Raw genomic sequence first — 27,850 nt, 5'->3', positions numbered from 1 at the left:
TTTTTGTTGCAAAATTTGATACATCGTAATAATGTCATGGCGAACCTATAGATGGCACTAGTGTCACGAAACTCGTCGTCTGTTACGTATCGCGCGTCGATCACGTAGGCTGTTTCTATTGTGTCATTTGTACGGTGCGAATGTTGATTATTGTCAGTGTTGATTGTTGTAATCACGTGGATTATTAGTGGATTATTAATCACGATACAGACAACGGTCGTCTTGGAACTTGCAGATGATAAAGGTATTAAATAAAACCGATTGGTAGAAATCTTCGATATTATAATTCTCATGTATGGTACACTTAACCTTTAATACTTCAGGTTTATAGACGTTATTTTATATTAAAAGTGTCTCAAATTGTCTGTTCGTTATAAGTCGACCGAGTATTATAATCAGAAATTATTAAGTATATGAAAAAATATGTTTCTGTTGACACATATTTAAGGATAAATTATACGATTGTAAGACATATAAATATGTTAATACAGTTGTTTTTTTCTTTGTTGTATATAGGTTTGTAAACTGATCACTTTGTAAACTGATTCAATAAGCCAGTATTCAGTATGACTGATACACAAGAATCAGAGAAGCAAGATGATCCTATGAAGAACTATGAATTTGATGGACAAACTTACATTTATACCGACAAAGCTACAAATATTACCTATAAGTTTGACCAAGAAAATAATAAGTGGATGATAAAGAAAGATAACGAGAAGAATTCTGATAATAAGGAGAGTTCTGGAGAAACTGAAAAGAAGGAAAATGCCAGTTCTGAAGTTAACTCATCTGGTATTTTTGGCTTTGAAAATGATACGCACACGTACACAGATCCAAACGATGGCAGCATGTATATCTGGGACAAGGAAAAGAATGCCTGGTTTCCCAAGGTAACAACAATATCAAGCGGAAAAAAATAATTTGAGATTTTTCAACTTCAAAAATATTTATCACGCAATATTTGAGTAGAAACATTTGATTTCTTGTTATAGGTTGATGAAGACTTTATGGCTAAGTACCAGATGAGCTATGGTTTCGCAAACACTAACGCACCACAGCTGAAAGCAGAACCTCAGCCTCCAGCACCTGCTCAGAAAATCAAAGAAGAAAAGGAGCAGAGAAAAGCAGAAGCCAAACGGAAAGCTCAGGAACCACCGAGCTGGTTTGAAGTTGATGAGGCGCATAATACCGCTATTTATGTATCTGGCCTACCTCTGGATATTACCATGGACGAGCTAACGCAACTCTTTACCAAGTGCGGCCTCATAGCTAGGGACGAAAAAGGAAGAGACAAAATTAAGCTGTACAAAGACGCTGCTGGTGAGCCGAAAGGGGATGCTCTCTGCACCTATATTAAGGTAGGAAAATCGACTTTCTATGGGTAATATCGTTAGCAAAACCCACTCTCGATTTTTCTTTAATTTTATCGACAATTTTAATCGCGCCATATGGACTTTTGCATCAGTATTTTATTATACATCATTAAATACAAGGAATATATCGATAGTCTTATATTGGTATATTTACAGACAAAGCAATGAAAAAGTAACATATACGAAAGCGGACCAAAAAGCAAAAATACGAGTCTTATCTTGCTTTTTGATCTGCTATCTCTAACTGCAATCCATTTGTATGAACTTTGCAGTATGATCAGCGTAAAAGATTACCGCTAAATACGGCTTAATTAATTAGTGAGTAATAGTTGTCTTCATTTATCATGTTGAACGCAATTTGCCGCGCAAAGCGCGATGATTTGCAAGCGCGTCGAAGGCTTTAAATATTTTATATTAATACCTGCATTATTCGTGCGTCATATTTAATTAATCGCGTGGGGCATTGTTGTATGGCAAACTAGAAGGTAAAATATTATAGAGAGATAATAGAGTAATTCTCTGTAGCAATGTTACGATAAGTATACAGAAAATATTCAGACAGTTTTACTGTCAGTAATAGTATAGAATGCATCCTGCGATCTTGGCACAAATACTGCGATTATTAATCTATCAGCTTCATAGCCGACTACTATTCTATGAATTAGACAATGTGTCTCCTGAAACTCTCGCGGAAATATTTAGACGAAGGAACCTTGTGGGATTTATTTTGTAATTAACTTTGGTCGCATTATCCTTCTACGGATTGTCCAAAGTTCACTTGTACGATTGTAGCCGTAATTAAGTCACGATAAAATAACTCTGGCGGGGTTAACATCGTTTGATCGAATTTTGATTGACGTGAGCGAACGAGACGCATAATTTAATTTCACCATTATAACAGAAGGATCGTCATATATAAAAAACGATAGTAAAGCGTCGAAGCTGCAATCGTAACCAGTTATCGACATGACGGTTCGACGGTTTCTCCTTCATGGCTTAAACAGAACCTCCTCTCGCGCCAAGTCGTTGATTTTATTGTGGAATTGCGTAAAATCGTGACTCATGTCAGCCAATTTCTGAGGCTGATGGTTGGGTCCATCGCCCAAGAAAGCGCTGAAATCTCGTCCCCGCGGCAACACCTGAGCCACCCTCGGCACAGATGGTTGCAAGCGAGTCCTATTGTTGGGACGATGCCGTGCGCGATCTCTAGGCTGTGCCATCCTATGACTGGCAAAAAGTAATCTTGAAAGATTGTGGGAAATGCAATTAATTACTGCTAATATTATTGATCGTAACTTTAAGACGTCGAATTGAAGATATTCTCTCGTCCTGGAGATTTTTCCTTTAATCATTTCTCATATATAATCTCTAATGCTAAATTAACTAGCTTTTAACAAAATAAATACCTGGAAGGTGGCCGTGAGCCTAGTTTTACACCGTGAGCCCATTGCTGGTTCTCCGCTTGATCCGTCCAGTTCCTTCGCCAGTTCACTCGGCTTTTCTTTCTTCCGTCTAGCCTCCTCTGTTCTTCTGAGTATTTCTTGCCCTTCTTCCTGGGCTTTAATCTTTGATTTTGCGGCGCGAAGGGGTCCGATTTCTTACGTCTTCTGACTGTACTTGATAAAATCGTTAGAAAATCGTTAAAATTGATCATGGAGTTAGACCGTTGTCAAAGTGGATTATCGGTGAAAGATTATCTTCGTTCACTCGTTCATATTGAACGTTATTATTCGTTACCTAAACGACCTGCAGGCACTTCGCATATATAATGCTTCCGTTCGACGCAACTTTTCGGACTCCACTTGTACTTCAATGCCGGATCCATTATGACACAGTGCCATGCGAACTTGTCAGATTTCCCGGACTCTTGTTTCCCGAAACTCTGGAAAACCATCTTCTCACCGGTAACGCCCCATTCCCAGGCCTTCTGTTGCCAGTTGAAGATCCCGCCGATCCATCGCTCCAATTTCGCTGTCGAGTTTCGAGGAAGAAGCAAAGTCACGCGATGTTGAGATTACAATGAGGTGCACGGTGTGTAATACTCACTGAACTGTTCCCCCATCAGATACCTCCTCAGCATTCTGTCCTTTCCATTTCTGTCCAGGATAGCTAAAGTGGCGTTTCTGTCCTTGCAATGAAAGTGCGCTTCCCGCCATGGCGCTGTGCCGGCGCTCAAGTAATAGCAGAATCGTTTCAGTCGAAAGAATCCTATAGGACACGCGAATCGTCTCACAGGTTCGTTCTGTCGCAACGTCACCGACTGATTGTTCAATGAGGAACCGATGTGCTGATCCGTTGAATTCAACAAGACAGCCGAGGATAAACCTGGAAAAAAGAAAAAGGAGAAAAAGAATCAAGCGGAAGCTTTTCGTCGTACCGTAGAGAGTGCTCAATATCGAAGTATCCTTCGAACATTTCCCGATATTTTCCAGCAAATAAACGCGTCTTGCTTCCTCAGAGTCTCGATCATTTCGTGCAGTTCCCATTTGTCAGGAATTTCACGTCGATAAAACTCGATTTTTTCCAAGCGCACAATTTTCCAGCCGCTTTAATTTATGCGCATACTTCATGCGCGCAAGATATTCGTTCCGAGTGAATACATTTTTATTCCGCGGCCTTGAGCGGAATTTAAACATTATGTAACGTCGTCTGGTTCACGCATGACTAGCTCCACGTCGTTGCATAGTCAAGATGCAATATCGAGAGCATAATTATCAGGCATTGTCTCGCAAAATAGGTTACTTGATTCCCCTTGATTTCATATCGCATTCGATTTATCGATCGAACGTATCTTATTTCGATGGAAGAATGTCTACGGCATCTTCCGAACCTTCCGTAATCTCGCTCAAATAAACATACGATTCATGCAGCCTCTTCTCGATATTTATACGTATTTATGTTTCGCATATACATCTGAATGCTTTTGCTTCATATACTGTACTCGACCAGAGAAGCGACACACGCATTGTCGATAGCTCGTTTCGAAACAGTAAAAAGTTCCTTCTCGCATTCGTACGGTTTTGCATAATTCGCCTCTGAAGGCTGTTGATCGATCGAAACTTTTAAGGTGTGACAGGTCCTTCGGGCGAAATAGACCGGTATAAGTGGAGCAGCTTTTTATGATACACGATACTGATGCACACAGACAATAGGCAAATTGCTACATCGGGACTGAGTGTCGAAGACTGAGAAAAAGACGGACGGAACGCGTTTTGTACGAACGCGCGGCAATTTGAGACACGAGACAAATCGAAGAATTTCAGGAAGATCAACAGCTCTCGCGACCTCGCGATTTTAGACGAGAGAGAGAGAGAGAGAGATCCTAGCGGATTTGCGCGATGCGTGCCAACGCGTCTACCGTGAACTATCTTGAGGCTGTTGCAAAAGCATACAGGTGGAGCGGCGACATGCAGCAGCGCGTCGACAATAATTGTTTGTCATACGTAAGCAATTGTTCGGGAAGTCATCGTCGTGAATCACCGCAGCGTAGACGAACTTGGTCGCGTCCCATTCGCGGCGCCATAAATCCCATTTGCGTTCGCGCGTGTGTATGCGTGTGCGTGAGATATGACCAAGCGGTATGACTATTAATAAATACCAGAGACTTAACCTTTCCGCCCGCAGGCCTTTAATATGGAAAACACATTCTTGTTCGCACGACAATTATGTACGTACATACAACATACGGGGGAGGCGAAGCGGCCGGGCGCGCGCTTTTTATCGCGCGCGTATATCCAGTGCTCGGCAATTTCTAGTGCGCGACAGCGCGCAATCTTATGGGATAAACAAATCAAAATTATTAGAAAAAAGCGTATTAACTCGTCACACATCGCCGTGGCTCGATCGGGATAACATGTTCGCTGTAGTATTATGCTGTCAGTTTTGACTCCGATGATAAATAATTCGCGGTTAGTGAATTGGAAAGCAACTTTAACCGCATTTTCCATTGTCTCCGGATGGACGGTAAAAGTAACAGTAACGCGCGATGTAAAAGACTCGGAAGAAAAAAGAAGCAACGACAGTTAAACAGTTAAGCGCTCGGTAAAGAGCGCTGGAATACCCATTGAAATCCTTCCAGTGAAATCCGTCCGCGACACGTGTCGTTTTATTCTAAATATAGTTTAAACACGTTGCATGGCGCCACTCCAAGCTGGGGCACTCAATTACTTCTAGCAGTCTTCATTTTCAACCGCCATCTGTACGAGCATGACACGCGTGCACAGGTCACAGATTGAAATGGGTCAGTATCACACAGAGTCAATCGCGGCTATCTAGCGCTCGGCACACGCTAAAGTGCAGTGATCACACCTGAAGTATACTCAGCCATTCAAATGCATACACACCTGCGTTCGTTGGCAATTCCGCGAGAACTGGTTTTTGCGAATAATAAAAATCAACAGACCGACCACAATATCACGCCTTTTAATTACAACACGGCAGATTTCAGTTAGTCATCGAGCGGGAAATAGTGTCGGGAATAGTGAACTGCGTCGTGTATACCGTTCGCAGGTAATTATTATAAGCGCGGAACGAATTTCAGACGCGAAGAATTAAGGAGAAAAATTAATAAGGAAAAAAGCGCGTCGCGCTTAGAACCACTATAGTATTCGCGAGATGTCCTTGCCGGTATTTTCTACGTTATTGCACCCAGCTGCACACGAGTTTGCGGAATATGCTAAAGTTTGTTGTAGAGCTTTGAGCATCGCGATATACGACTTGCTTTAAAATGCGAGGCGTAACAAACGGGATGGCCAGTGCGCATGTTGCATATTTCATTCGAGGAGAAAATTCAGGTTCCGAGAGACAGTATCTAAATCCGTATATTTCTTTTTGCTCTTTCCTCTCTCTCTCTCTCTCTCTCTCTCTCTCTCTCTCTCTCTCTCTCTCTCTCTCTCTCTCTCTCTCTCTCTCTCTCTCTCTCTCTCTCTCTCTCTCTCTCTCTCTCTCTCTCTCTCTCTCTCTCTCTCTCTCTCTCTCTCTCTCTCTCTCTCTCTCTCTCTCTCTCTTCCTCTCTCTTTCTGTCTTTTCTCTCTAATATAGAAATTCATGCCAGTTTTCTAATTTTTAAGCGCCTTGAAAAAAAATAAGACTACAATTTGACGACAAAATTAAGTTTTTGACGCTAAAATATTTCACGCGTTGAAAGGACGAAGTTTAAAGAATTTAAAAATTAGAGCCACGTTCTTTCACGCAAACATTGTCTTCGCGATAAAAATTTTTTTTTGTCGAGCTTGTGTCTACATACCCTCCTCTGTGTAATCGTTTAGTTGTACCAGCGTCGTCTTATCACAGGTGTACAAACCATTGCCTGATACCGAAATAACTTATGTTAGCTGCCGGCGACTGCTTACGTACGTATACCTTAATATTCATGCATAGAAAAAAATGTTGTGTACAAATTTCTGTCTTTTTTTTTTTTTTTCTTTTGACGATGAACAGAATTTATAGAATGGAATACCGAGAAGGAACAGAGGAAATGAATGAAAAGAAGAAAAAAAGAAATGTATCAATAGACACACATAACCACAAATAATTATTAAAAGCATTATTGTTATTGTTGTTATCAAGTAATCTGTTATTAAAACTCCGCAAATGCTCAATATTTTTCTCTTGAAGAGGGTTGCAAGAAAGACATGAAAGGCTATGCGGTACATTATATAGTTCTTTTGTCCACACTGTTTACGTGGATGCAAATTTTGCTCTATATTCATAAGAATTTGCTAATATCGCGGGTCATCGTCCATGAACCTTTATAATCGTCCGCAGCGAATTGAAGTGTACTAAAATTGCTCCTGGTTAAAAGTTACAAAGTTGATAATTCGCTTCTACAACATCCATTATCGACAGCCTCGTTCGATCCGTCGCGCTATAACCTTCTGAAGAAGGTCTCGCGAGTCATTCGATATTTTCGAGCTCGTCTAATCGACCGATATGCGGGATAGGCGACAGCGAGTCATATTTATATGGCATATGACTACCCACAACTTGCACTTTCATTCACACGGCATTTATGGCACAAGGCTACACTCTCGTCTTGGGTGAACATTCCTCTCATCTTTCCGGAATTTATCGGTGTTCTCATAAAAAAAGAACTGACATTATCTAGAAAGTGATCGATTAACCCGGTTACTATCGGCGATCGATTGATACCGCTTATTTATATCGTTATCGGACAAAGTCATTGATCCGGGCCGATTGTTTTCTTTTCTTTCTTTTTTGTATGTAATGACAGGTCGCACACTCGAGGACGACACACTCTTATGGTGCGGCATAACCGCTCATTTCATCGATTACACCATTATCATTACGAAAGAAAATTTTATCTAGGCAAGTGATATTAGACAAGTTCTTGCAACACCGCAACTATGTTAGTGACTCCGACGCTCGAGTCTTCGGTTGGAATCGATTCAGCGAATATTTTACGATCGTTGCTATCGAAGACTATTTTCGGCACAGATCCTAGAATCGATTCGACGGTATCGTTTCAGTGGATCTTGCTCGTCTAGATCCGATATTGCGAAAATGTATGGTTAACGTTAGTTCTGAACATCTGCACAGAAGCCGCTCTTTGTCGGACAAAGAGGAAGAGAAAGAGAGAGAGAGAGAGAGAGAGAGAGGGAGAGAGAAACGCGCGCTTCAATCGTTAATTTATTCGCAGTTTCCATCAGAAACTCGATAAAATATGCGCGTCCCAAAACTGTCTGCGCATAACGTATCCATTTCACTCGGCAAGCTGGTTAATCTCACATACAGATATTTCACGTATGTCTGAGTATAAAGTGCACCTTGCGGCGTACATACCTTTTAAGGTGTATTCGCTTCGAGATTTTATTAAATTTGAAATCTTTCAAGTGGGCCACATTCTTGATGGACAAGCAAAGGTATTCAGGTTGAGGCAAAAGTGTTTAAATTGGATAAAATTGATAATCGGAGAGCGCACGCGCATGTCGGAAACATGCACAACAATCTTCTTAAAAAACAAAAAAGAAGAAGAAAAAAGTACGAGGAACAAAGTATAAAGAATTCTGGCATAACACTGGAAGACTCGGTGAATCAGTAGCTCGGATAATTTCATTATTTATTTATTTATTCATAAATCGCGAGTAAATTAACGAAGCGCGTCTCTCTCTTTTTCTTTCACCTGAGCTATTGTATCAACTTTGACACGTCAGACCATGACCATGATCGTATCGACGGCATTTTTATCGCGCGCGATACCCCGCGTATTATAGATAAATTTATACACTACGTTATCGTAATCTCAGCTTATCTCGAAGCGGTTATTAAGCGACCAATTAGTAGAGCACGTAACCGCTAATTGGTACAAATAACCGTCCGTGTCTATGTCTCTCTGTATCGAGAGAGAAATCGTCTCACGATTATGTGCACGCATCCTACGAATTATCTCGAGTATTATCGAGATGTGCGACTTAACGGTACGTTTCTAATTGACATTACGCCCAGTAACTTGCTCCGCCTGCATTTTTGTTAATTGACCGCGATGCGTTAACAGCGTGGGGTTAAATATAGGTCAATTATATAGTAATACCGAATTATATCATTGTGTTGAAAATACTTAATTGTCAAGGGGTGGGAGGGAAGCACCACTACTAGTCGCCGCCCATTAAACGACCGTTTATTACCGTAATTTCGTTGTTTCGACGCGATCGCTCCCCACTCGTGTGGTGTCGTGTCGTATCTGCCAGCACTTTGCGCGATACTCTCTCGGAGTTTTCCCATAGAGTGTATCTCGCCACTTTATCTCTACATAGCAGATCGTCTTGCACGGTATGACAACCTTTACAATTTTTTGTTTTATATCCTCAACGATTGCCGCGCCTCGAAGACCGGCGACTGGACGAACGACGACCCGCCGGATATTTCCGCGAATCAATTGCATATCCCAGCCTTCGGCCGTGTTCGTCCACTCACTTCGACGCTCCCGCATATTTCTCGCGGTTAACCCTCGGAACATCCCCCTCGTGCTACGCTTAATCCACTTTGCGGGCCACACACGGGCAAACTGATTAATTACCTGCGACGCACAGAAACAGGACCCAACACTTCCACATGACTATTCCGCGCGCTTTTACTCGCCCGAGTCGACACAGAGATCGCAACACGCGTTCAGGATCGTCCTCATTCTCGTTCCTTGAACCTCGCCTCGCTACCGAGGCTTCTCAACAACATCGGTGATCCCCGCCTCGCGTTACTCGCGAGGTCGCGCTGCGGTAAAAGAAAATCAGCCGGTTCCCTCTTGTCGATTTTTACACCCTTCGTTCCTTCCCTTCTCTCTCTCTCTCTCTCTCTCTCTGTTCCCGCGAGATCTGAGATCGTCGCGCGTTCGATCGACGAAGGTCGCTCGCGGGCGACCACGTTGTCGACTCAGAACGACGACGTGGAGAACGTTCTTCGGCGGAGGTTCGCGGGCGACTGAAGCCGCCGCTTCCATTCCGCTCGGCGCGTACCTTCACGCTCCGAGCTTTCGAGCGGAATTCTCTCGCGCCTCCCCTATCGCCAGATGCTACCTCGATCATTTTCTGGACCCGAGGGGCCACGAATCCGTCATAGAGAAAATCCGTCTGCCGTTACTCCGCTTCTGCCAGGCGCGAATACTGCACGCGCTCAAGTTATTCGTGGCTGTAACTACGCGGGCTATATCGCTGTATCCGCGCTTTTTTCGTCCGCGCTTCGCGAGCAGCCGTCTTGTTCGCAAATATTGTCGCGAAAAGAAACGTCCGTTTCGCGTAGAGGACGGTGCTTTTATTTCCGTCGCGCGTTTCCGCGCCGACTTGCACCGGGATCACTTTTGGGGCCGCTCCGTCGCTTCTTACTCTCACTTGTGCGACAAATTCACAATTGCGCCTCCTTTAGCGAGCATTCTCCCATGCCGTGCCCCGGCGTCGAGTGTCACCCTTGATCTTTCGAGGAAATTTCGAAATGATGGAATTTATCGTGCGTGTACCGTGCGCCTGTAAAATACGCACTCTCGCGGATGTTCAACAATTTCTATTCACGTTTTTGCATAATGCCGCGCGCTGCCTTAGGACTCAAGGATACGCAAAATTAGCAGGCGTAGAGCGTGCGATAATTACGCGCCAACGGTACAGGAATTGTTGAACAAACTCCACGCAGCTGCGTCGACAGCTCGCGAAATTGCGTGTCAACAAAGCTGAGGAGCTCTCTAGAACTCTAGTACTCGATATCGTCGCCGTAAAATCGAACAAAAACGAACAATGGTCTCGCAAATATCCGTTTATACGCCGCTCGCGCGATTGTTCGGTATCGGTATCATCGGCGTGTGAAACGCGATCATTTCGATGGTCGGTGAATTAAAATTCGTGGTATCTGCATAGAGACACCACGATAATCGACAACGATAGCGATGTCGTAAAAGTGTGACGACCTCAAATGAGGCGCAGTACACCTACTTCTAAAATATCGCTACGCCAGCCAGACGAGTGTTTCCGTTGAATGGCTGGCTGCCAATTGGATGCATTAACGTCTGTTTGTCCGATAGTATCTTTCGGGAGTTGACGTCTAAATGCAGTTGATTAAAATGTGATAACGGGAATCCCCGGGATAGAAAATCGGCCGGAAAACAATCGGGAGATAACGCGATCGGGCTGAGAACGCGACGCGACGGCCAAATCTTGAGCCGACTTAATGCTCGGGAACATTTGGCAATCGTTACTCACAGCGGTAAGCGCCGCCGCGGACGCGGAGATGATCGCAGATGAACAATTGAATTAACGGGAGAAAGCGACGCCTACGCGCCTACTCTCGGAACTACCCGGTGCGTGGCGCATCGGAAATGCGATCCGCGTTTCGTTTCACTTAATCACTCTGCGACAAAATGCGTCACTGTTGGCGATAATCGTTGCACGCTTTTACATGCATGCACACATTCGTCGCTATCACGGTTGCATAATTTATACACGGGCCGCGTTTCGTTCTTTCTTCTTTTCTTTTTCGTCGCGTATCGTATGAGAACGTATAAAATAGCAGCAACGCTACATTTTCCATCGCTCCAAAGGTTATAATAGGTTTAATATAATAATACGAGTTAATGTAACTGCATTTATTTGCAATTTATCATTTATACGTATATATTTATTTTATTTATTTGTTTATTTAATTATTTATTTATCAAACGTGAATATCGTATGCGTCTCATGCAGCGGGGTAAATTGAAGGGTCGGGCATGTGAAAGCGGCACAACTATGTCGGAATTAGAGAGCGCATTTTATGCGCTCGAGATCAAAGCGCGAATTTAATTTCGTTTTTTATTACACGAGTTGCATTTTCGTGGGTGATAGCAGCAGGCGAGGTAATGTTCAAACTACTATGACGGCAATTCATTTGCGCATTCCTCATGCTTTGAAAGGTACATCGGGGGAATGCTGCAATTCGCGGAATTGCAATTTGGGGTGGGTTGATGACTGCGTGCCTGAAATCACGAAGCGATTGACAGATTCAAGTAATTCTAGATATTGCGTCAGGCATTATGGAGATTGATGCAGCGCGCGGCGGTCACATGTTTATGGCGCGGGAATCATCGTCACCATACGACAATATGATTACGTCAGTATGATATTTTCCGGGCTCGCGTCAAGTCAGCGAGATCGTAGCAAAGCGCGGCTCACTTTTTCACGCTCGAGCAGCCTCGTCGACGCGTGAATTTCTGAATTTGCCGCGCCCTTCTCGCACACATTCCAGAATAGATCTTTCAGTACTCAGAGCGTAAACGGCGCAGCTCGCTTATTTAAGTGGAATTCTGCGTTTTTGCCCGCTCGCGAATTGCAATTTTTGCCCCCGCGATATCACATTTTCGAATGCGAGTGACACGTCGCTCGCTGCACCTTTCGCACGTCGCTGCGATCGAAACACCGCCCGCGCCGACGAGAGAGCACGGTCGCCTCGAGACCGTCCCGACTAGGTTTACAAGCGGACGCACGTTCTTTCTTCTTCCACGTGCGTTCGCCGCGAAAGGAAGCGAGCAGTGGAGCTTTTGGAGCGATCAGGAAGGTCAGGTGTGTCGTTCCAACTCGATACCGTAAGGGTTGTGACACATCCGGTACACCGCGGCAGGAGAAGGTGTTCTCAGAGATGACCGCTCGCGGTCTTCATCCGCCGTTGAGCAAAATTAGATAGAACTCCCTTACATCTCTCGGTGTATTCTCGGTGGAGTGTGCGATGGCCGAGGAGTCAAGGCAAAGCCAAAGTGGCAGATGATGTCCCGTCGTGTCGGCGCGACGCTCATATTCATTCATAAGTCGTGTTGTTATGGTCTCTGCTATTTTTTTCCTCATGCGCGCACGCACGCACGCACGCACACACGCACGCACGCACGCACGCTCGCTCGCCGGCGCGAATTTGCAATTTGCAGGATCGTAATTTCCAGTGACGACGACGACGACGCCGCCGCCGTTCGTTAGTTCAATACACCGAAGCGTTAACAGTTCCTAATCACGCCGGCGGTAACAGGCGCGCGGTGCTTTCGTGTCCGCGTCCGCAAAAACGACAAGAAGCGACGATTTTTACGAGCGCTCTCGTGCGCACTCGTGCACTCCAGACCTTATGGAATTCCGGAAACCGGTTTCGCAAAATGTGCCGCGTATATACGCGGCCGTCGTTCGCGTTCGGTGTGTCGTCTCCTTAGGAGAGGAGAGGACACACCGCGTCTAATACGGGGGTGGGGGGAGGAGTTTTATCACGACGATATTCTCTGAGGCTTTGATTTGGAAACTGTTGAGCGCTGCGGGCATGTATCGCTCGAGGTCGCGGTCGCGGTCGGAAGCTACGGAGATTTGCCGATGTGATATCAAATACTTTTGACGACAGAACGTCGCCCCGTATGCTCCGCGAGAGAGAGAGAGAGAGAGAGAGAGAGAGAGAGAGAGAGAGAGAGAGAGAGAGAAATTGATGAAAATTGTCGCGCTCGAAGCGCGCGTCTGTCTTTCCCATCGATTCGCGACGCGTGAAAATCCGTGATCTATTTCCCAAGCGTGTTTGTCGGGAGATCGCACGATTATAGGGTTCTAATTTATTTCAAGGCACATTCTGTGCAACTCCCTCGGCCTTTATCTGCAATGTGAAACGGGATCCCGAAATACGCTGCTCAAGAGAAATCAGAGCTGGCTCTGATTATACCACCACTCGAGATATCGCGCTTTCAGCTACGCTGCGACGTTCTATCTAACAAACGCGGAGGATTACACTCCTTAATGAACGTTGTTATCGTAACTCAAACGGACGCGTTATCTAGCTACAAACAGCTATTTTACGGCCGGGCTTTTCACCGTTCGATCCGGTCGAACGTCCGCGGATCGGAGCTTTTCCCACTGCGGCGATTTCGCGGGGCGAATTAAGCCGTAGGAAAAATTCGGCTCGCGTTTCCCGCGATGACGGCACTCGGCGGGCCGTAACTGTAAATCGGCCATGGAGTATGCATGCGCGATCGTCGGGCGCAATTGGCTGACTCATCCGTGGAATTTCGCGCGATGCAAATTAGTGGGACAACCGCGATCTTAAATGTCAATAGCGTAGGCGTAGCGCCAACCGTACAATCATTCAGACGATAATTCAGTCTGCCCCTCGGGCTTTGAATCGACGTTGCGTGCGATACAGACGTTCACGTCAGTCCGCGCCGTCCTCAAATCAACGCGATCTCAACTGCGCCCGTTCCGCAACACGGAATCATTTAATCCTTATCATTTAATCGTCAGCCCGCGCGTGAGTCTTCGCGTTTAAAAGAACCATAATACAAATTAATAAAGCGGAACGCGCATCAAGCGTGCGCGCGCTCACTCGATAGAAGACTTCTACACTTGCACTTGAGATAAAATCCGACACTGACGATGCTCGATATCATCATCTCGTCGGAGATTTTCTTTCCTATCGACTGTCATTGCCCGAGCGCGAGCGTCTCGAGCGTTCTTGTCGGCGCATATCTTAGCTTAGCTTTACACTCCAACTTGTCCCGTCGATCACGGAAGCCAGACCGACTGCTATGTGAAATAGTGTCGTCAAGTACTGCGGAGAGTTGAAAGAAACCACACCTCCTCACCTCCTTGTATGATTGATCCTGAAAAATGTGAGCTCTTTCTTTCTCTCGTAGCTGAAGGTATTCTTCCCGACTGGCCGCCTTCAATGAATTTTCTTGTTGCGCGCGTTGTCGCGGTATTTAATGCATCCCGAAGAGAAATTTGGCCGGACGCCAGCGCGCTAATGATAATAGACGTCGTCTAACTATAGTTGCTTAGAGGAACGTCAGTATCCATTTCGAAGCGCGTTAAAAGCGCGACATCACGCAATAATGATGATCCATGGCGTCTCGAGATCGCGTCGGCCGCGTTATTAATCAATGTTGCAGGCATCGATCGATGTACACTTCCGACGTCATTCTCGACGTATCGTCGTCGCTCGTAGTAATACGCCTGCAATACGATCATCTTGTTGAAACAGCTGGGTGGGATGCCTCGTTAAATCGGCGTTTCGTCAAATCGCGTCTACGATCGCGCTCGGGCATTAGTCATTAAGGAAATCGTGCCGTGATGTGTACATTCAGAGAAGCTAATCTTATCAGGAAGCACCTTCGCCAACTGTCACGTAATTCTCTAATTTATGCATTCTTAGTGCGCAGCTGCGGGTACGCGCGAAACGAAATGGTTCGTCGAATATGTTGGATACAGCAAATTACGAAAGGCACGACGAAAGGCGAATCGCGAAAACTTCATTGTCGCTCGTTCTTCATTGTTTGCCGGGTCGATATTGATGCGAGGAGGGCACGCCGATGAATTCGGACGAGAGAATATTCCCGGAGACACACGACCGCGCGCCACTGATGATGGTAACGTGTTACGTATAGACCGACTGAATAACGCGTGTAATTTAACGTGAACTGGATACGAGGGGCATAGTAATTGCAGTGATCTAACATAGGCGGTTGCGAGATGACCACAGGAGCCTGCCGAGTCTGGGTGGTCGTGAGCTGACAATAAGTCGAGTCCTGTTTCTCATCGGCCGTCGTTACGGCCTCCACGAAATCCACTGCTATCATTCCCATAAAAGCAGCATTTTAATCACCGCTGGACGTTTACGCGCGAACAACGATAGTCTATGTCTCTAGACGCGTAGATTAGCAGTTTACATGTCATCTAGTCAACGCGCGTGCGGTCATACTTCCCCACTTCCCTTAATCCTGTTTGCGAAATCAGGTTTAAAACAAACGTTTCCACGAAGCTAATCTCTCGCCGGAGGAGGAAGGTAATTAACGGTCGTGCGACAACCACTTCCTTGACATCCCGTACGTGCCAAACGCTTTGTCGTGTATCTGAAGAGAAACTGAACGAAGCTAAAGCTGGACGGGATACGGCGTTTTATACGCGAAGCGTGAAATAGCTTAACGTATTATTATTATTATTATTATTATTATGGATCACACGTGTGTATTCGAAAAGAAGAAAAGCGGAAATCAAGATAGGAGAATCTATTTAAATCGCTTTGAAAAAAGTCTCCCGCGGAGGTAATCCTGTGCCAGCGGTCGTGCCGCCTTTCTGTTTGCGTCAGAAGTTAAGGGTAATAAACGAAAGCGAGACGGCTCGAAAGAAAAAGAGTGTGGCCTTGAGTCTGTCTGGCGCGTGGGTGTCGCAGGATGATGCATGTCGAAGGAACGGCCAGGCCCTTTATGTCTGCAGGTCCTTAAGGCGCATGTACAAGAGTCTTGTTTGCCGTATGGACATGTATCCTTAAATGCAGGGCAGCTCTCGTGCGCTGATCGGTGCAGAGTTGCGAAAATTGTTTAAACAGCTGTCGCTCTAGAGATTGTGCGTGTGAGATCTTTGTAGAAGCTGTCATGAACTCTCGCTCGGAGGAACGCAACGATTTCGCGCGACGGCCAAACGTATCTGGAATCTCGAACGTTATTTTCGCTTCCGACCGTTCGGTAGAATGGCAAAAAGAAAGAGAGAGGGAGAGAGGAGAGAGAGAGGGAGAGAGAGAGAGAGAGCAGGGGAGGAGACGATGGATTGCCGCGGACCTAGGAATTTTGCTTAAGTGGGTCGACGCGGTAAATCATTGCGAACGCTTCTAAAGACTTCCCGGAATATCCCCCGCTCGGTTTCTCGATCTTCGAGATATCGGACGAGTCATTTTTTAGGTCATCGTTACAAGGGAGACTTGTCTCGCGATCGTTGCGTCATTCGTGTCGGGAACGCTCCATATGGTTATTTAGGCATTCGCGATTCTGGTCACGTGTTGCATCATCGCGTATTATCATCACGGCGGATGCATGTGAAACGAGGGCCAGCTGTGCTTATCTCACACGAAAAGTATTGCGAGAAACGCATACTAATCGCGGGATTTTGTTTAACTCGCATTTCGGAATGCCTTGACGTGCTTTCCTTTGACAAGCTTCTTTTTTGTTTTAAGAAAAATGTCTCTTGTGCGATTCTCAATTTACGATGTTACTTGAGTATACCCATTGATTAATATTTGACCTCCCGCGCCTTTTTCTCTTTCTCTCTCCCCCCCCCCCTCTCTCTCTCTCTCTCTCTCTCTCTTTGACGAATGGCAGAGTTGACAAGCATCGTCGTTTATTTCCTGTCCTATTTCCAGTATTCGTCCACGCACGACGTGAAGTCACGGTTAAAATTGCCCTAAGCGGCTCGCGTTTTACGGGCTTTCGTAAATAAGTCTGACATCGTTGCACTACCGGAACGGCTTCTCTATTTCCGATATCACACGCCTTCTGTCACGCGTTCTGTCATACGACTGGCAAACGATGACGCAGCGACTGAAAATATTAATTTTGAAATTCGCGAAGACGCTCTACGTACGCCTTTAACTTTATCGAGTTGATAAGATTTATTACGGTTTTACAGCTTCGAACGAGAAGTTCTACGGAAGAGAAGCGTCTACTCTGCGAAGCGTCTTTGAAACTGTCTTTAGTGTTCATACAAAGATCTATTAATATATCTTAACTGTCTTAACTTAAATCGGCTTAAAAGTTTCGGGCTGATGCTTAAACTTTATCTATCATTTGAATTGGATCTTATGAATGGACGATCTTGTCTATTCATATAGCATATTCTGTCTAATATCTTTATTTTAGATTTTTTTTCCTTTTCGCAAGCTAACGCGTCGACCGCGTCGAAATGAAAAACTACATCAGATACGACATCGCGAGCGATGTCTCGACAAAACACGACAGGTTCGGCCGAAAGGCCGGATTGCATAATGAAAGGACCGATCCGCTTCGTTTAATGGCTATTAAATGGGCAATACGCCCATGTCATAAATCCAGGACTAAAACCTTTTGCATGTAAGCCGCAATTTGTTTTTTTTTTTTTTTTTTTTCGATGATTGTCATGGGCGTGACCGGTTAATAAAACGTATTTATATTGTTCGTGAATTCCTACTACGGTCTCATCACCCACACACTGCGGGGCGTAACAATGGCACTCAATTACTTTGGCACAATAAGTAGGAACTGCAGCCTATTAACGCTGCCGTTTTTTACGCGCCGTTTTAATTACTTTCAGTATAAGACGCGTCAGAAACGTGTCTCGATGCGGTGTCCGCTTGTCTGCTTCGCGTTTAAATTTCCGATGAACCGTAACGACGTGTCTGTGATCGATTTTTTAACTGAATGTTCTAGGTCGAGTCAGTGGACTTGGCGCTAAAGATTCTGGACGGTTCAGAAATTCGCGGGAAAACGCTATCGGTTCAAAGGGCAAAGTTCCAAATGAAGGGTGAATACGACCCGGGGTTGAAGCCGAAGCGGAAAAAAAAGGACAAGGAACGGCAGAAGAAGATGCAGGAAAAGTGAGTCTTTCTCTCTTTATCTCTCTTCATCAGGTCCCACAATGCCGGAGGAGAAATGACGAATGCAAATGCAAATAATCAGCATTTGAACAATCGAGTCCGAATGAACATTCATCGCCATTCGAATGCGTTCGTCACGATATGCTGATTTAAGGCGTGCGACGTTGGTTTCTTCTCGTACACACACGACGTGCCGTATAAATTGGGCTTGCAAAATCGAGACACTCGCGTTTCTCCTCGGTTTCTCCTCGGCCCATTCATATCCTTTTCGCTCGCGTTTTCACCCGCGAGACCCTCGAGGGATCAAGATATGTTTCATTCGCGCTCCGCATCCGCCACCGCGCGTGTGTATCTTATTAAGGTTTCTACGCACCGCGATGTCGCGAGCGACTTGGTTTGTTAAAACGTAAAGACGAGGCCGAGATCCGGCGTCCGAATGCGCCTCGTGATGATGCGCTCGATGCCTGGCGTCCATCACTCGCGATATCTCGCAATTTTTTCGGCGTTGCGATACACCGCACCGGTGATGGTGTGTCTCGTATGCGGCGCACGGCGCGCGGTTGTGGGTAAAGGCTTTTATAATTATACCGCTACATCGGCTCCGAGTTTGCAGCCACCAGACTGCTTGGCGTTTGCGGTTCCGGCAAAGGCAGCTGCGCACGTCGATTACCCGCATTTAGCGTGTCGGCATACAGACCGGCCCAAAATTATACGGGTACACCGGACTCTTAGAGATTGCGGTTTTAAACCCCTAATCGAAGCACGCGATTGTGCTGAACGACATTGGCTGCGTTCGGAAGAACAAAATGATCAGTGAGCGCTTAGTCGCTATTCTCGCTCTTGATTGGTAAATACTTCTGGGTCTATGAAGAATCTAAAAGAATGCTCCAGTCACAGACAATAGTCACTAAGCGCTCACTGATCACTTTGTTCTGCTGAACGCAGCCATTGACACTTTGTCGTATCTTGAGATACGTTGTTGCGATCGTTTCATTGTGAGAACGAGGGAGAAGGAAAATGAGAGAGAGAGAGAGAGAGAGAGAGAATTTGAGCGTCTTTTCATTTGGTAGTACTGAAAGAGTGAAAAATAAAACGCTTGATTATTCGTTGAAACTCTCTCTCTCTCTCTCTCTCTCTCTCTCTCTCTCTCTCTCTCGCAGCAATGATAATTGAATTCAGGTACAATCATGGTTGGATTAGGAATCATAATCGAACGTCGTGGGGGCCTCAAGTTTTGCAGACGGAACGTTGCCAAATCGTGTCGTTTCACGGATGAGGATTATTCGTTAATATCGATCTTATCGTTCTCTCGCGGTATCGTATTTCATTCTATTGTTGCACTCATGACGCGTCTTTGTTGCCTTCATCGTTAGTCCTATCGTCTCGTTATCCGGCGTAGGTCGCGCGAGCACAGGGTCGACGCCCTGAACTTTGCGAAAACCAGTTATTGGCGAACGTGCGGGCCCACGTACGCCGGCCGGAAGTGTTCTTCGCGGCAACGCGCTCTTTCGACACCCGTAAATCGACGTGACTGCAACGTCTCCCCTCTCTGTCTTTCGGTATTATTTCCTTCGTCATTCTGAGAAGGAGTCGTGAGCCACGATTTATCGACGGTCATTGCGACGGTTCTCACGGCTGTCCGAATCGAAATTTTTCACTTCCACCGCATTCGCACCGCAACGTTCTCGTCAAACTTGAAGAAGGACTTGTTTTCTTTATGTATCGATATAGAAAAACTATTCCAAAATCATCTAATAATCAGTTACCCCCGTATCCTGTCTCTGTACTTAATTTTTGCTCTTAATTTCAATAAACGACGTATCAATTATACACTGTTTTCGCAATTACAGAAATAGAATGGGCAGATAAAACAAAAACTTTCCTTTCGTCTATCTTTTTGTGTTCTTATTGGCATTAAAAATTTCGAAAGGGTTTGAAGATTGAGAAAGAAATTAGAAAAAAAAAGATGTGCGTTAAAACGGTTAATAAAAACTTTTTAAGAAAAGAAAATAATGTATCTGACGTATTATGGTATATAATGTATCGTTGCCCGCATCCCAGAGTTTTGCTTCCTTCATCGTCCTGACTTCCTCTCACACCATCCCGTCTACTGGATGCTCCGTCGTGGCACACTAGCAGTGACACTCACGTAGATAGGACGATTTAATCAGAATACCGTACATTAAATAACGCGACGCACGTCAAAATTTCGGCTCGGATGACGACTCGCTTCCGATCGTGCGTCTTGGTACCGACCGTTTGTGCTGCATCAGCGCCGTTTGTCGGCGTCTTTAGCCATTAAGAAATGTCACTTCCAATAATGGCAGCAGTGAATTGACGTGATACCGTGCAGTTCGGAGACTCGATAGTCGCAGAGTCACATCAGCTGGTCCGATGCCTGCGATCGGTTCGCGCGACCGTTAAAACGGTAGATAAACACCGTTAACAGCATCGAATATCGTAGTTGTTAATGAGAATTTATGCGTATAGATTTAAACGGATTCTCTCTCTCTCTCTCTCTCTCTCTCTCTCTCTCTCTCTCTCTCTCTCTCGGGTCGGCGAGTCGGCACTCGTTCGACCGATTTAAACGCAGTCGACTTTTATCGTCGTATCTTCTCATTATCCCGGTGCCGTTTGTTCGTCGCTTGCAGGCTATTCGATTGGCGACCGGAGCGTATGCGAGGAGAGCCGTTGAAGTGCGAAAGGGTCGTCGTTATAAAGAACCTTTTCGCGCCAGAGGATTTCGACAAGGAAGTCCAGCTTCTACTGGAATACCAGCAGGACATCCGATCCGAGTGCCTCAAGTGCGGTGACGTCAGGAAAGTTGTTATCTATGACGTGAGTTTTTCTCCTTTCTTTTTCTTTTGCTTTTTTGCGCACATGCGATTACATAAATGCCACTCAACGCGTGAAACCTGATCTATGATTAATAGTCAATAATCCTTTCGGCGCTGAGAAAGAAGAAGCCGCGCGTATGCATATTACGAGCACGATCGAGCTCGCAGATTCTCGACACACACCTAAAGCACTCGAGACCGTCATGTCGAAATTGCTGTTTCTTTTTTAAACTGAAAGCGATCGGGGCTTCCTTCGAGTGTCCTGTCGAGTATTTTTAGCAGCCGAATTTCACGGAATAGACGAGAGAGTGGAGAGAGAACGCCCCCCTGAAAGGGAGGATGCCCTTAGTCCCATAAATTGGCGAGAGGCGAGAGAGAGACACTCCTAGTCTCGGCGCCTCAGCCGTGAAACTATTCAATGTCAAAGTACATTCCATCCGGACGACGTGTCGACTCCCTTCTCTCCACGTCACCTTGTTTCTCTCGTTTTATTCATCTGCGTATTTTTACCGTCACACGTTGCATTTATATACTTGTTTTGCGTTAATACGTATTTTCTTGCTCGCTTTCCCTCCCCTCCCCATACTTCGTCTTGATATTAATTGAAATATAAAATTTGTTGTCTTGTGTTTATGTCTGTATTGTCTGAAAAGGACTCACTAAAAATCTCGAGTGTTGTCATGCCTCGTGATACCGTGATTGTTGCAACACGCATTCTAATTTTAAGAAAACGACAATCTACCAAATAGCTACCTATATATCCGTTCTATATGTCGTATATTCCTCTTTCCGTGTTGGCCGTCGGCTGCGAGAAATAGCAACGGCTTCAAAAGCCACGAGCGGAACTTCATTTTCCGTCACCTAATTTACCATAGGCTCCTCCCCATCTCACTGCCGCTTTTTTCTCTTCGCTCTGCGTGCTGCGAGCACGTGTTACTGTCACCGTGTTCTCGGTGAATCATGGCCCTTTGCTGTCGTGCTTGATGTAAAGTATATACGTTCACTAAAGCGATGGATCAAAGGGAATCCGCTGATAATTTTGTGGAATTCCAAGCCGCCCCCGCACGGCTCTTCCGTAAATGAGAAGAAAAAGGAACCGCGGGTTTAGACGTCGCGTCTAAATTATATTTTCGACCGAGACGCGTTCCGACGTCGAATTAGAACCAGCTTTAGAAACAGAGCACGAGCTAGTATTTGGAAGTTTCATCTTTTCATTTTTATTTATCGAATGGAATGATCGAGATCTTACGCGTCTAAACGTGAGAGAAGTAGCCACGAAGAAATCGGCGGAATAAGAAACTATCGAAGAGAATATAATATATTATTGAGACGGATTTCTAAGTAGATCTTCAAGATCTGCCATCTAGATGTAACAATCTTGATCGGCACAGATTTGACGTAGGAGAAGTTCAAATAGTAAGCTTCATCAACTTTTTCACATCTTTTATCTCATTTTTTTCACATCAACATTTACTTTCGTGGTGAGAGCTTGCCGTTTTGAAAGATTGATGAAGTAAAACAGAACGGTTCGCCTACGATTCGCTGCTTCTCTTCCCAGAGACATCCCGAAGGAGTAGCGCAGGTCACATTCCGAGAGCCGGCAGAGGCGCAAGCTTGCGTGCAGCTTTTGAACGGCCGTTGGTTTAGCCAAAGGAAGATCTCGGCGGAGATCTGGGATGGCAAGACCAAGTATAAGTAAGTTCTGGCATATTGCCGCTTTCTACCATACCGGCTTCAGGCTAGGTGCTACCGATGGTTGCTGATGCAGACTACCAAGTCAATGAGGAATATAAATATCTTTTACTCGTGGCTCATTGCCATTATTTTGTTTTATTTTTGAAATTATATTCACACAAAAGAAGAAATATTACGAAAACGAATACAAACGACACTCTCGGAAAATTTTCTCATTCCGATTTTTCGTTTATCAAGTGAATTGATTTACCCAAGCCACTTGTTCAGTGTTGGTAAGTCTGCTCGTTCAATCAGCACCAGACACTGCACTGCTAATTCCAAACGTCTCTCGACGTTTATATACTATTAAATCACGCACAAATTACACACTCCTGATAATTAAAACCGTATAATATAATTAATACAATTGTCGAAAATGTTTTTTAAAGAATTACGGAGACTGACGCGGAGATAGAAGCGCGAATGGACAAATGGGACAAATATTTGGATCAAGAGGAGGAGAAGAGGGAACAGGAAATGAAAGCCAGCAACGAAGCGCAAAAAGCGTCGTTACAATAAGAAAGTATCTTATGAAAAAAGGAAACACGGTCGATAAAATCACGACTTCATTTCGAAAATTCTATATACATATATATATATTTTTTTTTATAATCTTTAAAAGTCCTCGTCGTTGTTTGGCAATAAATATTAAATTTCAGATTTTTCTTTCGGGCATTTTAAGAAGAACACGATGATTAATTATTGATACGACGGCAAAGCCTATGATTGTAAGTTTCTCGTATTCTTCGTCGATAAATCAGCGTTACTGTTGTATTAGTATATTGTTAGTCTGTGTTATAACAATAAAGATATCTCCCGGACCGGCCTTCTCGTCTTGTATCATCACAAGAAATCATGTAACATTGTAAGAATTGAGAAGTATACTTTGTGTGAATTGTGTCATTTAATAGGGAAATTACACTGGAAATATTTACAACAACAATCCAACAACAACAATCGAGTAATACGTTAAAACGAAGCTGATTGTAAGTTCTTTATGTTAGTATAAACTGGACCTTGAAGAAATGCGATCGGAGAAAAGGTAAGGACGATCCGCGGAAGCGGAAAAGAGAGGGGGGCGGCTTCTCTCGGAATTCCTTAATTTGCTATTTCGGCATTCCTGGCAATCTCCTTTCGCGGGACTCCGCCGGCGAAAGAGCGTCGCGGCCGATCTGTCAAAAAACGCGATTTACAGCATCTCCGGATCGCGGTGTCTTTTCTTCGACGATCCGGGAGCGAATCGCTCGTCGAAAGTAATTCACCTCGTCCACAGTGAAAGCTGCTTCGAAGCGAGTCACTTCGAACCGCGGAGTTAATGATTACTCTTGTTCGCGAGTTATTTCTCTCGCAATTTAAAGCTCGAGAGTTATTCTTTGAGGATTCCTCGCGGTATGTGCCGAAATTATTTCGAAATTACTTTGATAAATACTTTGATAATTACTTTGATAAATCTTTGAAAATTCTTACGTTTGTTTATTTGCGCGTATACTGCGATATTCCCAAATGTTCGCAAGTTCCTCGCGAATCTTAGACATGCAAACTCTAAAACAGTCACTCCTCCGCATCTTTCCCAGAATTCTTTTTGCTTATCACTTCCGTGATTATATATTTTACATCCCTATTCACACATCACACGATATCAGCGTCAAATAACTGGATCACCGTTAGTTTTTCAAACAGCACACGTGGCTAAAAAGAACAACACCTCGCAGCGCGGGGGTTCATTCGAGCGATGTCCTTGCGTCCCGCTTTCCATTGTCCGGCATTTATTCGAGCCACATCCCCTTTCGCGACGCCGCCAAGGGGATGAAAGCACGCGCATCGGCATATTTCAGACGTCCCGCGCCATTCATGATCCAGGCGAAGGGCAAGGGCGACCCTATCCGGCAATATCACTGACAAATTTAATGCCCAACTATTAGGCAGCGGGGGGTACATCGCGCCAGCCACCCCCCGCACTGTCTCTCTATTGTCAAAGTGGCCACGTGCAGGATGACTACTGTTCCTCTGGCGCAGGCGAAAACGTTTAATCGTCATGACCCGCGCTCTCCCGCGAGAGAGCCCTGCGCCCTCGCCACGCATGTCGAGGCTTATTGGATTCGCTTGTCGTCCGGAGAGCTCGGAACCTGCTAAGTTACACGCGAGATTAGACATCGGCCGGTGACGTTAGTCGCGATTTGATACGGTCAAGTGTTTGCCGTTGACATTATTTCTCGGTCTTGATCAGTGATCGAGTGTATTTCATACAACAGTGGGAATTGGGATCAATTAACGGAAATTCGATCTGTTGATCGAAGTAGAAATTTTCAAGATCGGGGACGGGTATTGAAATTTGCAGTGAGACTCGCTAAATCATCGATATAAATGCAAAGAAAATTTTCAATAAATTTAATTTATTTAAATATTGAATGTCAAATAATACATGCTGCCTGTTAAAGATACGAGATAGCCTCCATATGTCGCAAGTCTTGAGTACAGATGAGTCTAATACTCGTCCGTAATTGGTTTACATATAAATGCAATGTTGCTAATACGAATATTACGAGCTTGAATTAGAATTTCTGAAATTACACATCTATGTACATAGCCGCTACTTAACTATAAGATTTAATATTCCTCGGTGAGATTTAATACTCCTCGATGAGCTGCGTGTCATCTTCGTCATCCTCCGCTTCCCTTCTGAACCGGAAGCCACCAGTTATACCAACGGAAGGGGATATCCCGTGGCCTCCTGGACCCGGTTGAAACTGGCCGTGACCTCTGATGAAACCGTCCCTGCCTATGTCTCTTTCAACCTGGATACCAACGTGCGGTTGTGCTCGTTGTCCAGGTACTTTTCCCACTCCTCCAAAAATGTCCGCCCTGGTGCGGTCGTTATTCGCAATGTTACGATTGAAGTTGAGGTCCCACGAAGGTTGACGACTCGGACCGCTCAGAGGCTGGCTACCTTCGAAGCTTATCGAATTTCTTTGGGGGTTGGCTTCTCTCCTGAACCGGAAGCCACCGTTTATGCCGAACGATGGGGAGACACCGTGACCTCCAGGACGCGGCTGAAGTTGGCCGGAACCGCCGATGAAACCGTTCTTGCCGATGTTTCTTTCAACCTGGATACCAACGTGCGGTTGTGCTCGTTGTCCAGGTACTTTTCCCACTCCTCCAAAAATGTCCGCCCTGGTGCGGTCGTTATTCGCGATGTTACGATTGAAGTTGAGGTCCCACGAAGGTTGACGACTCGGACCGCTCAGAGGCTGGCTACCTTGGAAGCTTATCGAATTTCTTTGGGGGTTGGCTTCTCTCCTGAACCGGAAGCCACCGTTTATGCCGAACGATGGGGAGACACCGTGACCTCCAGGACGCGGCTGAAGTTGGCCGGAACCGCCGATGAAACCGTTCTTGCCGATGTTTCTTTCAACCTGGATACCAACGTGCGGTTGTGCTCGTTGTCCAGGTACTTTTCCCACTCCTCCAAAAATGTCCGCCCTGGTGCGGTCGTTATTCGCAATGTTACGATTGAAGTTGAGGTCCCACGAAGGTTGACGACTCGGACCGCTCAGAGGCTGGCTACCTTGGAAGCTTATCGAATTTCTTTGGGGGTTGGCTTCCCTTCTGAACCGGAAGCCACCGTTTATGCCGAACGATGGGGAGACACCGTGACCTCCAGGACGCGGCTGAAGTTGGCCGGAACCGCCGATGAAACCGTTCTTGCCGATGTTTCTTTCAACCTGGATACCAACGTGCGGTTGTGCTCGTTGTCCAGGTACTTTTCCCACTCCTCCAAAAATGTCCGCCCTGGTGCGGTCGTTATTCGCGATGTTACGATTGAAGTTGAGGTCCCACGAAGGTTGACGACTCGGACCGCTCAGAGGCTGGCTACCTTGGAAGCTTATCGAATTTCTTTGGGGGTTGGCTTCCCTTCTGAACCGGAAGCCACCGTTTATGCCGAACGATGGGGAGACACCGTGACCTCCAGGACGCGGCTGAAGTTGGCCGGAACCGCCGATGAAACCGTTCTTGCCGATGTTTCTTTCAACCTGGATACCGACGTGCGGCTGCGCTCGTTGTCCAGGTATTTTACTCACTCCGCCGAAAACGTCCGCCCTGGTGCGGTCGTTATTCGCGATGTTACGATTGAAGTTGAGGTCCCACGAAGGTTGACGACTCGGACCGCTCAGAGGCTGGCTACCTTGGAAGCTTATCGAATTTCTTTGGGGGTTGGCTTCACGTGGAAAACGCGGATTCTATAAAAGAAAGATCAATACTTGAAAATATAGTTTCGTCGCAAGAATTCGCGAAATGAGTTTTTTGTGTTGTTGATATGTCTAGTAAGAAGAGACGTTCTGAAGTAAGAAATTCCATTTTAATCAGAAATTCCAAGTGCGAGATAGGTTTCTCTATGAGTGACGTCAAGCTCGAGGTAATTACGGCGCAACGCACTGCTGTAATGAAGGTGTAGTCGCACGTCGATAATTTGCCGCGCTGGATGTTAGATGAAGCGGCATAAATTTATTAGAAGAGATATTTGTTCATTCACAAGATTACTCATCATTCATAATAATTATTATGAATTAGTTAGAACAAAATTACTTGTTTTTATTTGCTCCGTTTTCGCATCACAAGACGTGAATCGTTAGGTAAATTGTTCACCTAAAATACGATTTTACGTTCAAAAAGGAACGTAAAGTGAACTTCGAGGCCTAATCATTTTATTAGCGAAATTACTTGTTGGAGTATTGACGATCACTTACATGCGGTAGAACCGGTCCGGTTGATTGCGGCAGCGATTGATCTCTCGGTAAATCAGCGCTCGTATATGCAATAGCGCATGATAAGGCCAACAGCGAAACTAGCAGCTTCATCGTGAACACCGACTATTCCTCTGGGATAGTTGTGAATGCTCTCGGTTGAAGTACCAAGTGACTTCTGTGCTTGTTCGATCAATCTCGGTTGCTTATATACGAATTTCACGTCCGGGGATGTACCTCTGGTCTCCCGAAGGTTCCCGTTGCGTCAGTTATCTGTCTGGGTATTACCCAGTGAAAGCCAGTGCGCCTAAGAGTTGAGCTCACGCGTTTCATT

General features: G+C 45.3%; 3 protein-coding genes across 5 annotated transcripts; 1 reads left to right on the top strand and 2 right to left on the bottom strand.

The window, feature by feature from the left end:
* The first annotated feature begins 111 nt into the window (after positions 1-111).
* Positions 112-23,601, top strand: barc (RRM1_TatSF1_like and RRM2_TatSF1_like domain-containing protein barc). The gene is made up of 7 exons (XM_011148273.3): positions 112-244; positions 517-893; positions 996-1,361; positions 18,037-18,203; positions 20,855-21,041; positions 22,599-22,735; positions 23,164-23,601. Exons 2-7 carry the CDS (start codon positions 567-569, stop codon positions 23,291-23,293), a joined length of 1,314 nt encoding a protein of 437 aa, XP_011146575.1. The 5' UTR covers positions 112-244; positions 517-566; the 3' UTR covers positions 23,294-23,601.
* Positions 2,166-9,833, bottom strand: LOC105187460 (uncharacterized). Of its 2 annotated transcripts, none has more exons than XM_011148272.3 (5): positions 9,412-9,833; positions 3,423-3,701; positions 3,114-3,347; positions 2,783-2,987; positions 2,166-2,603 (listed from the first exon to the last, which is right to left on the bottom strand). In XM_011148272.3, exons 1-5 carry the CDS (start codon positions 9,446-9,448, stop codon positions 2,366-2,368), a joined length of 993 nt encoding a protein of 330 aa, XP_011146574.1. In that variant the 5' UTR covers positions 9,449-9,833; the 3' UTR covers positions 2,166-2,365. The 2 variants fall into 2 exon arrangements, with proteins under 2 accessions (XP_011146574.1, XP_025160630.1); XM_025304845.1 differs by lacking the exon at positions 9,412-9,833 and adding an exon at positions 9,020-9,131.
* A 1,737-nt stretch (positions 23,602-25,338) lies between the features above and the next one.
* LOC105187459 (uncharacterized) lies at positions 25,339-27,714 on the bottom strand. Of its 2 annotated transcripts, XM_025304841.1 has the most exons (3): positions 27,520-27,714; positions 26,976-27,012; positions 25,339-26,666 (listed from the first exon to the last, which is right to left on the bottom strand). In XM_025304841.1, the coding sequence occupies exons 1-3, from the start codon at positions 27,628-27,630 to the stop codon at positions 25,402-25,404; spliced, it is 1,413 nt and encodes a 470-aa protein (XP_025160626.1). In that variant the 5' UTR covers positions 27,631-27,714; the 3' UTR covers positions 25,339-25,401. The 2 variants fall into 2 exon arrangements, with proteins under 2 accessions (XP_025160626.1, XP_011146572.2); XM_011148270.2 differs by having other exon boundaries at positions 25,339-27,012.
* Positions 27,715-27,850: the final 136 nt, after the last annotated feature.

Source organism: Harpegnathos saltator, unplaced genomic scaffold (assembly GCF_003227715.2).
Source record: "Harpegnathos saltator strain DR-91 unplaced genomic scaffold, Hsal_v8.6 scaffold650, whole genome shotgun sequence".
Taxonomy (NCBI): Eukaryota; Metazoa; Arthropoda; class Insecta; order Hymenoptera; family Formicidae; genus Harpegnathos; species Harpegnathos saltator.
This window is presented reverse-complemented; position numbering and strand designations above follow the sequence as displayed.

What these genes read in the sequence shown, in the direction of transcription:
- barc (XM_011148273.3), top strand. Translation starts at nt 567, where the DNA reads ATGACTGATACACAAGAATCAGAGAAGCAAGATGATCCTATGAAGAAC. An exon ending in CTCTCTGCACCTATATTAAG is followed by an intron (nt 1,362 to 18,036) that starts GTAGGAAAATCG and finishes TGAATGTTCTAG; the next exon opens with GTCGAGTCAGTGGACTTGGC. An exon ending in CAGAAGAAGATGCAGGAAAA is followed by an intron (nt 18,204 to 20,854) that starts GTGAGTCTTTCT and finishes CGTCGCTTGCAG; the next exon opens with GCTATTCGATTGGCGACCGG.
- LOC105187460 (XM_025304845.1), bottom strand. Translation starts at nt 9,116, where the DNA reads ATGGGAAAACTCCGAGAGAGTATCGCGCAAAGTGCTGGCAGATACGAC. An exon ending in TCTGATGGGGGAACAGTTCA is followed by an intron (nt 3,348 to 3,422) that starts GTGAGTATTACA and finishes GAAACTCGACAG; the next exon opens with CGAAATTGGAGCGATGGATC. An exon ending in AGTGCCTGCAGGTCGTTTAG is followed by an intron (nt 2,988 to 3,113) that starts GTAACGAATAAT and finishes TATCAAGTACAG; the next exon opens with TCAGAAGACGTAAGAAATCG.
- LOC105187459 (XM_011148270.2), bottom strand. Translation starts at nt 27,630, where the DNA reads ATGAAGCTGCTAGTTTCGCTGTTGGCCTTATCATGCGCTATTGCATAT. An exon ending in CCGGACCGGTTCTACCGCAT is followed by an intron (nt 27,013 to 27,519) that starts GTAAGTGATCGT and finishes TTTCTTTTATAG; the next exon opens with AATCCGCGTTTTCCACGTGA.